The 12,875-nt window shown below is 40.0% G+C and overlaps 2 protein-coding genes across 3 annotated transcripts; both read left to right on the top strand.

Annotated features, from left to right (window-relative positions):
• The first annotated feature begins 727 nt into the window (after nt 1–727).
• Nucleotides 728–1,272, top strand: LOC140875812 (histone H4). The gene has a single exon (XM_073279607.1). The coding sequence runs from the start codon at nt 778–780 to the stop codon at nt 1,087–1,089; it is 312 nt and encodes a 103-aa protein (XP_073135708.1). The 5' UTR covers nt 728–777; the 3' UTR covers nt 1,090–1,272.
• Nucleotides 1,273–1,988: 716 nt separating this feature from the next.
• Nucleotides 1,989–9,681, top strand: LOC140875791 (cation/H(+) antiporter 20). Of its 2 annotated transcripts, none has more exons than XM_073279582.1 (4): nt 1,989–2,218; nt 2,306–3,334; nt 5,109–5,963; nt 9,548–9,681. In XM_073279582.1, the coding sequence occupies exons 1-4, from the start codon at nt 1,991–1,993 to the stop codon at nt 9,557–9,559; spliced, it is 2,124 nt and encodes a 707-aa protein (XP_073135683.1). In that variant the 5' UTR covers nt 1,989–1,990; the 3' UTR covers nt 9,560–9,681. The 2 variants fall into 2 exon arrangements, with proteins under 2 accessions (XP_073135683.1, XP_073135682.1); XM_073279581.1 differs by lacking the exon at nt 9,548–9,681 and adding an exon at nt 6,580–6,965.
• Nucleotides 9,682–12,875: the final 3,194 nt, after the last annotated feature.

Genomic DNA, 12,875 nt, shown 5'->3' with positions numbered 1-12,875 from the left:
ACGATTGTTTAATCGAGTTTAAATGTGTCAAAGCTTAAACAAAATTAAACGTTTTTCAATCGAGCTGTTTAGAACACCGATTATTTTATACTTTACATAAACTATGATTATATCGCTGTTTGTTTATCTTGAATATATTTTTGCGCGATTGAAATTGTGTTAATTTAAATAATAAAACATTAATTTATTAATTAAGTAATATTATTTTCAAAACAATAAAATATCATTGTTTGAAAATTATTAATTATAATTATAATTTATAAAAGTGGTATGATACGTATAACACATATCTTGGGTAAGGACTCTGGAAAATAACTTCCCAAAATTATCTTCCAAGTTTTTTTTTTTTTTTTTTACATTCGAGACCTTCTAAATTTATTAAAAAGGGAATTTTGGACTTGAGGTGATGTTTTTGTTTCCTTCCCACCATGTTTCCCTCCCATTTTCAATTTAAAACGAAAATTTTAAATTTGTGTTTTCCCCTCCGGGAACCAATCCCACCCATTTTAAGGAAAAAAAACACATCCACACATAAAGACAGAACATGTGTTCTTATGAGCCGTTGATTCTTATCTTATCAACGGCAAATAACGAACCCATCAAAATAATGCGGATCGCTATTATTGACCGTCGATTACACCTCGAGATCTAACGGATCTCACCAATTTTCACCTCCTATATAAATCCGATCCCCCATTCGAGCAGATGACATCTCCATACACTCCATTCAAGAAGCTCTCGAAACCTGTATCGCAGCGACTTTAGAAGCAGAGGAAGATGTCTGGACGTGGTAAGGGCGGCAAGGGTTTGGGTAAGGGCGGAGCAAAGCGTCATCGGAAGGTTCTTCGTGACAACATTCAGGGCATCACAAAGCCCGCCATACGCCGCCTGGCTCGTCGGGGCGGTGTCAAGCGTATCAGTGGCCTTATCTACGAAGAGACTCGTGGTGTGCTGAAGATCTTCCTGGAGAACGTCATCCGAGATGCTGTTACTTACACAGAGCACGCTCGCCGTAAAACTGTCACCGCCATGGATGTAGTGTACGCTCTCAAAAGACAAGGCCGCACTCTCTACGGATTTGGCGGTTAGGGTTCGAAGTGAAATAAAGGTTATGTAAAGGGGGTGTGTGGTATGTAATCCGAATTAGGTGTGTTTTAGTTTCGTTTTGTTATGAATTAATGTACTTGAAACTCTATGTGGTGGGCAGTGATATGGGTTAATACTCTCGCTATGTTTAAAATTTGATTAATGGGATTTCATCTGTTGGATGAATTCGTATTTTTAGATTGAATTTGGTTTTAATGATATGGAACGATATTTCTTTCTAGATGGTTTGTGCAGGAGATTGGATCGGTGTAGAAATCGCTGTTGATGTTCAATTAATTAAAAGCTCTATGAATTACATCAAGATAATCTCTTAAAAGTATCGTATTTTGTTCAATTCGTGATTTTAAAATCTTCATTACAATAAAACCCAGTGATTAAAAATACAATTTCCTTTAAAAATAAATAAACTCGCAATCAAACTTCAGCTCAGCTGCACACACGATTTCGTACTAGTTTAGATTTTGCGGTTTTGTGAAACCATTAAAACTACATGGTTTATGCAATTTTGCGGAATCATTCTCCTTGACAAGTCTTTGAAATTATAATAACGATAATGTAGTGTTTGCAATGATAATTCAAAAAATTCATCATGTTTAAGAATTATTGATTTATTTTCTTCCACTAAATCATCATCTTCTTCTTCTTTTTTTTTTTTTTTTTTAATTATAAATAATCCTATGAACTAAAATTTATCGTTTCTCACATTATTGTAGCAATAATCCAATTTTATTAACTTATTTTTTAAATCACAATTAATTAATCATGCACGGCAATGCATACAGTCGATTTTTTCCGTAGTGTTCAATTTTAAAGTAGTTTTTTGTTTGCAATTTGTTTAGTTTTATATTACAAATGTAATTTGGGAGGTATGGGGAGTTTAAAAATGCCCCACTTAACTCGTTCGGCCACTGCTTCCACTTCCATTAATCAAATGGCAGTGAATATAAGCTCGATCAGAAGCTCCTCTAATGGAGTTTGGGAAGGTGATAATCCATTACATTACGCTTTCCCAGTTTTGATTGTTCAAACCATCCTCATCCTATCTGTCAGCCGCTTCCTCGCTCTCCTTTTCAAACCCTTCCGCCAACCCAAAGTCATCGCCGAAACTGTCGTAAGTTCTCTAAATCTTGATTATTTTGTTTCATGTTTATGTATTTTTTTATTTGGATTAATTAGTTGATGGGGTGTTTTTCTTCAGGGTGGAATATTACTGGGGCCATCGGCTTTGGGAAGAAACCAAGAGTATATGCACAGAATCTTCCCCGAATGGAGTACACCTATCCTTGGAGCAGTGGCAAGCATCGGACTTCTCTTCTTCCTTTTTCTAGTGGGCATTGAACTCGATATAAGTTCGATACGGCGAAGCGGCCGCCGGGCTTTTGCCATAGCTGTTGCTGGGATTTGCATCCCTCTGGGCCTGGGAGTAGGTGTGGCTTTTGTTTTCCGCAAAAGCATTGATGGTGCGGAAGAAGTTGGTTTCCCTCAATACTTGGTTTTCATGGGCGTGGCGCTCTCTATCACAGCTTTCCCTGTACTCGCTCGTATCTTGGCTGAGCTCAAGCTTCTCACGACGAGTGTGGGAGAGACCGCCATGGCTGCGGCGGCGTTGAATGATGTGGTTGCCTGGATTCTGCTGGCCCTGGCTGTCGCTCTGGCTGGGAATGGCGGCGGAGCCGATGGGCCACACAAGAGTCCATTGATTTCAGTATGGGTTCTTCTATCAGTTGTGAGCTTCGTCGTTTTCATGATGGTGGTGATCAAGCCTGCCATGAAGTGGGTGGCGCAGCGATGTTCACCGGAGCGCCGCACGTCGTATGAAGCTTACACATGTTTGACCCTCGCCGGCGTCATGGCGGCGGGTTTCGTCACCGACTTTATCGGCGTACACTCTATCTTCGGGGGGTTTGTTTTCGGTTTGACGATTCCCAAGGAAGGAAATTTCGCCGAGAAGTTGATGGAGAGAATCGAAGACTTCGTGTCGGAACTGTTGCTGCCTTTGTATTTTGCTCTGAGTGGTCTGAAAACGGACATAACTAAGATTCACGGCGGGGCGTGGGGGTTGCTGGCGCTGGTGATAGCCGCGGCCTGCGCCGGAAAAATAATCGGGACTTTTGCGGTGGCGATGATGCTCATGATTCCGTTAAGGGAGTCCATAACACTCGGGGTGCTGATGAATACTAAAGGATTGGTGGAGTTGATTGTTCTTAATATTGGAAAAGAGATGAAGGTAAGTTTAATTCCTTTTTATTTAAAATATATAATTTGAGCTTTTGATTATTTTTCTAAATATCTCTTAATCTTAAAAAAAAAAACATATTTCAAGAATATCTTCAAAATAAATATGAATACGATCTCACAAGTGATCTAACTATTTTTTTTTAATAATGTGAAAACCATAACTCTATCATTTGGTATCCTAATCCCAGAGCAAACACAATGTTCTCCAAAACATATTAGCTAAGAAAACTGCACTCGTATACACGGACTCACCCAAAAAGATATTGATAAGAAATCAAACTTTTGATAATTCTTTTTAGACATATATCAACGTGTTTCGATGTAATGCTCGCGAAAATACATTTTTGTTGTCTTGATCAAGACTCCAATATTTTACCTGCAATTTTTCTCTCGCAAAGTAAAAGTTTTACCCCAAAATACTATGAAAACAAGAGTTTATGGTCGTGTTAATCCTGAACTTAACAATGTATTGTTGATCACGAATTTCCATTGAAACTAGCTAGCCTTGTCCACTTTGCACTATCATTTTTTCAAAAGAAAAAAAAAAAACTTTGCACTATCAAATCAAACATAAAAATAATCAAATATGGCATGAGGACTTATCTAGTAGTGGTGGGGTACATATATTCCAAGTGGGTCGGCCGTAGTGCCACAAGAGGATGATCACAAGTTCACAACGGCAAGTTTGGGCGATCTGATCATGAGTGGTGATGAGTCGATTGGTTCATTTTTTATTTTATTTTTCACAATTTATTATAATTTTTTTTATAATGTCTCTTTTTTATTTTTTAAAAAAATGTAATTACTTTCCAAAAGTTAGGTAACATGCATGACTTTTAGGTTACTAAGATTAACCACTGAATTATAGTTTACTGTTTTGTGCAATTATTTTATATATTTTCTTATTTCAAATAAAAATAAACTCTAATTATTCATGTTATTATTAATTAATAATCTGAGGATGAAAGTTTCAAACATAATATATATATATATATATCTATATTCTTTTCTTTCATTTTTCTCCCACAAAACTGATAATTTCCGTCTTAAATTAAATTTATAAGATGAATTTATGACTTAATCAATATATATAACGCGAAGTAATTATTATCATTTGGTGTGCAGTATTAGTGGATAAATTCTCGGGCTAATGCGACACTTACAAATCACGCATAATAACTAAGTACTAAACCACAAGGAATAAGCCCTATATAACATACAAACTCAAAAAATACCGTTAACAGGAAAACCATATTCTTGATATTTTTGTAAGGGAAAATTGAAAATTTAGTCCTTTATGTTTGTCACTTTGCGATTTTGGTCCTCTATGTTTTCATATTTAAGTTTTAGTCTTGCATGTTCTTATTTTTGGCAATTTCGATTCTTTTTATTCAAAAATGCTTACGTAACACTGTACACGTCAGCTCCACATCAACATTGAATTGGTGCCACATCAGCGCCACATCGGAAAAAGGACTAAAATTGCCAAAAAATAAAGATAGCGGACTAAAACTGAAATGTAAAAACATAGAGGACCAAAATCGCAAAGTGACAAATATACATGACTAAATTTGCAATTTTCCCTATTCGTAATAAAGTATATTTCTTAACAAAACAATAAAAAAAAAACTTTGTATGATTTTTTTCCAAATAAAATGCAAAAATAATCATATAATTTCAAGTGGAATGTATAATCCGTGTACATGTGGCATTATCCTTTTTTTCATATTTAAATCCATGAACTTAATAATTAATCTGATCAGGTTATAAACGACGAGGCCTTTGCAATTCTAGTCCTGATGGCAATCTTCACCACTTTCATGACAACACCAACCGTCATGGCCATCTACAAGCCTGCCGGCGGCGGCCTCTCCAACACCCCTCACCGCCGCCTTGCATCCGCCGCATTTTCCGGAGAATTCCGGGTCCTTGCCTGCGTCCATGGTCCTGGAAACATTAGCCACTCACTCATCAATCTCCTTAAGCTCACTCGCGGCCTCGCCGCCAACTCCTCCCGCCTCAAGCTCTACATCATGCACTTACTTGAACTCACAGAGCGCTCCTCCTCCATCTGCATGCTCCAACGACTCCACAATGGCGGATTCCCATTCGTCAACCGCTGCGAGTCGCAGGACCGTGTCACGGCGGCGTTAACGCAGGCCGCCAACGGCCAACTTGGACGTGTCAGCGTCCGCGTGGCGACTGCGATATCCCCGTCGCAGACCATGCACGAGGATATCTGCCGCATGGCGGAGGATAAGGCGGCGGCGATGATCTTGCTTCAGTTTCACGAGAACTGGAGGAGAGTTGATCAGATGGTGCTGAAGGAGGCACAATGCTCTGTGGCGGTTCTTGTAGAAAGAGGATTCATTGGTGGTGAGGAGCCTTATGAGGCGGAGTTTTGTAGCGCCGCTTCCACGGCGGTTCAAAATGTATGCGTGGTGTATTTTGGAGGGGCGGATGACATGGCGGCGCTGGAGCTGGGCGGAAGAATGGCGGAGCATCCCGGGGCGAAAGTGGTGGTTGTAGAATTTGGAGAAGGCGGCTGTAGTTCCAGTCTGAAGCCTTCATCGCCGGAGAGTAGCAGCCATGCAAGTAAGCTGCAGGGTGATCAGAAGGTAAGCCTCCTAAACATGCAAAATGGTCCACGATTTTAAATTTCAGTCAACATCTCAAAAGTTTGGGTAGTTTAATAAAGGGTAATGCTAAGGATTATAAGTTGGATTACACATTGTACTTGAAATTACATAATTATTCTATATACATTTTTGAAAATTTTTTTCCAAATAAAGTGCAGGAATGATCATGTAATTTCAAGTGAATGTGTAACCCAACGTGTAACCCTCAGTGTATATGTAGCATTACCCTTTAATAAAATAGTGAAATTAATTTTTTTTTTAAAATTTAATCATTTAAAGGCTTCATAAATTTCTATCCAAATTTTGATGTCGTCTTAGGATCGGAGGTTTGAGCTATGTATATATAGTCCCAATCTTTTGCTTTTCGATTTGTCATCAACTTTAAATTTTTCCTAAATTTTTTAAAAAAGGTTCTGAAACTACGTACATTGTACATCAATAATGCACGCATGTGATTTTTCTAAATGATCATTTGCTACATTTTGATAAATTAATCGTAAAAAAATTCATTTGAAAAGGGATCGATATGCATGATTTGTAATTGTACAATATTACTACGAGTAATGTCTAGTGTAAATTAATGATAACGTAATAGGAGCTTGGTACGGTTGAATTCAAGAAGAGGCATGGAGGCAATATAGTTTTCATTGAGAAATCGACACTCAACGTGGTGGAACAAGTGTTGGCCATAGGGAGAAGTGGAGATTACCATCTTATAATTGTAGGCCGATCTCCTATTTGCCCCTCCAACGCATTATTAATGGAGGAACTGATAGACCTCCCTGCTGATCACCCGGAGCTCGGCCCCCTCGGTGATTTGTTGTCCTCGTCCGGTGGAGGCGTCGTCTCCTCCGTACTGGTGGTTCAACGGCAACCACCGGTTTCAAAGATGTCCGTATAGGTACTATGAGGGTGTTACTAATATGAGATATCGAGTACAAGCTCGATCGTACCCTTAAGTTAAGACAACGTCTGAAATATAACGAGACACCTCTCTTGTATAATATATGATTACCTCATAAGAAAAATGACCATAAGACATTAGTAGAAAACTGAAAGATTGATCAAATAACATATAGGAAAAACTGCAAATTTGGTCTTTTATGCTTGTCATATTGTGATTTCGGTTCTCTATGTTCTCATATTTCAGTTTTAGTCCTGTATGTTTCGATTTTTGACAATTTCAGTTCTTTTTATTCGAAAATGCTTACGTGACACTATACATGTCAGTTCCACATCAGCACTGCATTAGTGACATATCAGCGCCACATTAGAAAAAAAGACTAAAATTGCCAAAAAAAAAATAAATATAGCGGATTAAAACTGAAATCCGAAAATATAGATGTAACACCCGGTATTTTTAATTACGTAAATCCGCCTGCATAATTATGATATTTAATTATTTAAATTTATGATTTATGGGTTAAATAATTATGTGAATTATTTATGCATGATTTAATTTATTTCTAAGCATTTAACCCATAATTAGTGATTTTTATGATTTTTAGTATTTTTATTATTTAATCGCGTAGACGGGACCGTGGACGGACGAGATGACAACTTTCCACCCAAATTATTTTATGAGCTTTTTTTTAGAGCCTTAAAATAGTATTTTGAGTTTTATTATCTCAAAATTTTAAGTATTTAATTTTATTTAATTTTTGGAGTCCATTTTTATCCAAAATTAGCCAAAATATTGACTTTTTAGTATTTTTAAAATTCCCTTAATTTATAATTTCGGGATTTTCATATGTTTAATTTAAATTATCAGATTTTAACTTTAAAGTTAGAGTTTTAAAATTTATATTTTATATTTAAACCTTTTAATTATCCTAAAACCTATTTTAATTAAAACAAAACCTAATCTACCCAAACCCATCCCTCACCAAACCGATCACTCAACCTAGCCGCCACTCCCTCTCCTCCATTCTCCATCTTCATCGTCTTCCTCAAGCCTAGGAGGTTCCATAGCTCAAATTTTTAAAAGCTTCGAAGGTGTGTTCGCCCGTCGTCCCGGAAACGTCCTACGTGCGTGCTAAATCGATTTCTACGGTGAAAGGCATGATTTTCTTCTCATTTTAACATTATATCAGTGTATAATATGTAGGCTATGGTAGGCACCGAAAATTTTTAATTATTTTTCAGAAAACTTGTTGAAAGATTTTTGTTTGCACGCATGATTCATGATTCACAAAATTTTTGTTGACATGGCTTGGTTCGGGGCTGAGGGTTCGGTCAGGTGGGGTCCTAGGGTGCCTAAGGATCGAGCCATGGCAGGGCTTGGGGCTGAGAAGGGCTCGGCCGAACGGGGTTGGCTAGAAGGCTGCAGCTGCGCACGGTTTAGGGTTTGGGAGAAAGGGCTACGGCTTGGGGGTATGGGCGTGCATGGGGTCAGGGGCCTGGTGTGGCTCGAACCGGCAGGACCCTGGGAAGGTCCTGCCGGCGGAGCTCCGGCCGGTCGTGGCCGGAGCAGGGCGGCAGCAGGCGTTGAAGGCCTGCTGCCCAAGCCTCGGCGGCCGAGAGGGGTAGGGTAGGCTAGGGTTTCGGGTTCTAGGGTTTGAGGGTGTTCCGGGTCGGGTCTTGGGTCCGGGTCGGGTCTAAAATAATATGGGTTAAGTTAAGTGGGCCCGGGTCCGGGTTATTTTAATTGGGCTCGGGTATTTTTATTTTTAAGTTTTTAAGTTAATTAGGAGTTAAATGGACTAATTAAATTCTCAAAAATTTAATTAGTACCATTTAATTTATTTGGGTTACATTAAATTATTTTGGGTTATTTTATTTATTTTTGGGCTTTTAATAATTTTTATTTAAATTTTTAAGTTGGCCAGAAATTTTTATGGGCTTGGGAGCCCATGAAAGTTATTGGGCCTGTTAATGGGTTTTTGGGCCCATTGGGCCAGGGTCGGTGTTGTTGGGCCTAATTTAGTCTTAATGGGCCAAGTCTTACGTTAAGTTATTGGGCATGAGTGTAGGGCCAGCAGTCCAGAACCATCCATGAGAAAATTGCATGTGTCCTGATTATATATTTAATTATTTTTATGCATTTAAGTTATTTTAATATTTATATGTTAGTAAGAAAATTAAATTAAATATATATGAAGGACACACAATTTATTTAAGTACATGCATTCATGAAATCAATTTTTATGCTATGATTGAACTTCTATGGTTGAGCAAATAAAATATTTTAGGTGGAAATTGAAGTAGTGTGGCCATTTATGTATGGACAGTTTCTGTCATTTATGTATGGGCAGTTTTCTGCCATTTATGTATGGGTGGTTTGCCACCAGCCTCGTACGATGGTTTCTTAGACTGATCAGTCGCACTATGGGTCACACTTACGGATAGGACCATTCGATGTTAAGAAAATAAATGCTCAACAACTCAAGTATGTATGTTATGTATTATGTATTTATGTTTATTTAAGTAAGTTATGTTATGTAATTTTTAAGCATGCTCATTCATGTATATGTATGTATTAGTACTAAATTGATTTAAATTATTTTAAACCCTTGTTAGTATGCATGTTGGGCCTCTAGGCTCACTACACTGATATGGTGCAGGTGAGTACGTAGAGGAGCAGGTTACTCCTACCGGTGGTGAGGATGTATGAGCAGCGCTGCAGTAGCCCCGTGACCGTGACAGCTTCTGAGTCACCGTGCATGATGTCATGTGAAACATTTTATTATATTTTCAGTGGTTGAGGTTTATGGGAATATTTTATTAGATGTTTTAGTGCATGCACATATTTTAATTATTTTATTTATGCAGTATATTTTTAATTCTAGGGTTGACTCAGATGTTTAATTATTTTAAAGAATGCATTTTTTTCTATAGTATTTAATTGTTTATTTATTTAATCATGTATTTATTTTAAATATTTTATTCTGTGCATATATGTATGGGCATATATGTACATATATTTATTTAGTAGTATAAAAAAAAAAAAAAAAATTTCCGCATATTTATTTATTATAGAGTTAGGGTCGTTTCAGTTGGTATCAGAGCACGGTCCTTGGAGGGGTCACTACTGCTTTGCGAGCTCAGAAATCCACGCTACCGGTCTGTAAGTTTTAAATGTTTATAGTATGATTTAATTTCTAGAATTTAAGTTAGCCTTAATTTTAAACACTTAGTTATGCATGGCGATTTACGTAAAGTAATATGTGGTGGTGCAGAATGCCTCCCAGACCAGTGAACCGACGTGGGGGACCTCCACCTCCACCGCCACCTCAGCAGCACCCCATGACAGCACTGGAGCAGGCCAGTGCCACGATGATGGCGGGTATTACTGCCTTGCTGGAGCAGCAGGCTGCCCGTCCCAGACTTTCACATGAGGAGGACGTCGCAGAGAGGTTCCAGAAGAAGGGGCCTAAGGAGTTTTTGGGGACCACCGATCCTTTGGTGGCTGAGGGATGGATTCGCTCTCTTGAGTCCATCTTCGATTATATGGGGATCACAGACGCCGACAGGGTGAGCTGTGCGACGTACATGATGCGAGGCGATGCAGCCCTTTGGTGGGAGGGTGCAGTTAGAGGGGTCCATTTACCTACACTGACGTGGGCTGAGTTCAGGCGTATCTTCTACGCCAAATATTTCACTGAGGATGTGCGCAGTCGCATGATCCGAGAGTTCATGAGTCTCCGTCAGGGGGACAGATCTGTGGTGGAGTACGTGAGTCAGTATGAGAGGGGCTGTCATTTTGTGCCCATGATTGCTGATAGTCCGCAGGAGAAGCTGCGACAGTTTGTTGAGGGCTTGAGGGCTGAGATCAGGCATGACGTACGTATGGCAGACGTCTTTACATATGAGTCTGCAGTCAGCAGGGCCTTGCGTTCCGAGGAGGGACGGAGGGAGATACAGAGAGAGCAGCAGGGTAAGAGGCAGTTTGTGCAGACAGGGTATCAGCGACCATCTTCGCAGCCACCTGCGAAGAAACAGTCTACAGGGCCATCTAAGGGCCCGAATCAGCAGAGACCTCAGGGGAAGCCACAGCAGCAGGCTAGGGGCGGGGCCCCTACTCCAGGGAGATATCCAGTGTGTCCGAAGTGTCAGAAGATGCATTCCGGGCAGTGTCTATTGGGAGCAGGAGTCTGCTATCGTTGCAAGGAGCCAGGGCATCAGATTGCCAACTGCCCGAAGAGGCAGAATGTCAGTGGGCGAGTATATGTGATGCAGGCAGAGGAGGCTGACCCAGATACCTCCTTGATCACCGGTATACCTAACCCCTAGAACTTTTTCAATTCTTTGCTTTTGTTTAATTGCGATTATAACTGAATTCCTGTTACATGAGTTTAATTATCAGCATGCTAGAATAAGAATTTTGTTTCTTTGTGATTAGAATTAAGGATTTTAGTGTTTTAACCTTGGGAGCATAGTGGTATGAATTGTTGGGAATCTTCTGCGTGCAGGGAGAATTCTAGTTGGAGGCAACTCCACGTTTGCGTTGCTAGATTCAGGAGCCACGCATTCGTTTATCTCCCGAGATTTTATCAGACGGATAGGCATTTCACCGGAGGTTGTAGACAGTGGTTACGATGTTACCATGCCATCCGGACAGATTATCATTACCACTAGTGTCATCAGGGATCTGGCATTGGAGTTGCAGGGACACTCCATTCGAGCAGATCTAGTGGTTCTTCCATTGACTGGGTTTGACTTGATTTTGGGTATGGACTGGCTATCAGTTAATGGAGCTTCGATTGATTTCCGACGTAGGACAGTGTCAGTGAAGCCAGCAGGAGGTGAGATGTTTACTTTCTTTGCATCTCAGTCTAGCAGTATTCCTCAGATGATATCACTTGTTCGTGCAAGGAAACTGTTGCGCCATGGATGTCAGGGTTTTCTTGCTAGTGTGGTCACTACCTCGGATGTTTCTAGCAGATCTTTATCAGACATAGAGGTGGTACGTGACTATCCAGATGTTTTTCCTGACGATGTTGCAGGAGTTCCACCAGTGAGAGAGGTGGAGTTCAGTATTGAGTTGTTGCCAGATACTGTGCCTATCTCTAAGGCACCATATCGACTTGCTCCTACAGAGATGAGAGAGTTGAAGGAGCAGATTCAGGAGCTGTTGGAGAAGGGCTTTGTTCGCCCTAGCTTTTCTCCATGGGGAGCTCCAGTGTTGTTTGTGAAGAAGAAGGACGGCATCATGAGATTGTGCATTGACTACCGAGAGCTCAACAGAGTCACAGTGAAGAATAAGTATCCGCTACCAAGGATAGAGGATTTATTCGATCAGTTGCAGGGAGCTTCGGTATTCTCCAAGATCGATCTGCGATCTGGTTACCATCAGCTGAGAGTCAGAGATTCAGACGTGTCTAAGACTGCCTTTAGGACACGATATGGGCACTATGAGTTCTTGGTGATGCCCTTTGGGTTGACCAATGCTCCAGCAGTTTTTATGGATCTCATGCATCGTGTTTTCCAGCCGTATCTAGATCAGTTTGTCATTGTATTCATTGATGACATATTGATCTACTCGAGGAGCATTGAGGAGCATACACAGCATTTGCATACAGCCTTGCAGACTTTGAGGGAGCATCGACTGTTTGCAAAGTTCAGTAAGTGTGAGTTTTGGTTGGAGCAGGTGGCGTTTCTAGGCCACATTATTTATAGGGATGGGATCGCAGTGGATCAGTCCAAGGTGCAGGCAGTGAGGGATTGGGGGATTCCAAAGAATGCTTCGGAGATTCGTAGCTTCTTGGGTTTGGCAGGATACTATAGGAAGTTCATCAAGGGTTTTTCCTCTATTGCAGTACCCTTGACTTCCTTAACCAAGAAGAACGCGAAGTATTGTTGGAGTCCAGATTGTCAGAGGAGCTTTGATCAGCTGAAGGATGCACTTACTTCAGCACCTGTGTTAGCTATGACAGTGCCACATGAGGAGTT

Source organism: Henckelia pumila, chromosome 1 (assembly GCF_033568475.1).
Source record: "Henckelia pumila isolate YLH828 chromosome 1, ASM3356847v2, whole genome shotgun sequence".
Lineage (NCBI taxonomy): Eukaryota > Viridiplantae > Streptophyta > Magnoliopsida > Lamiales > Gesneriaceae > Henckelia > Henckelia pumila.
The sequence above is the reverse complement of the archived record's forward strand: the minus strand, read 5'-3'. Positions and strand labels throughout refer to the sequence as shown.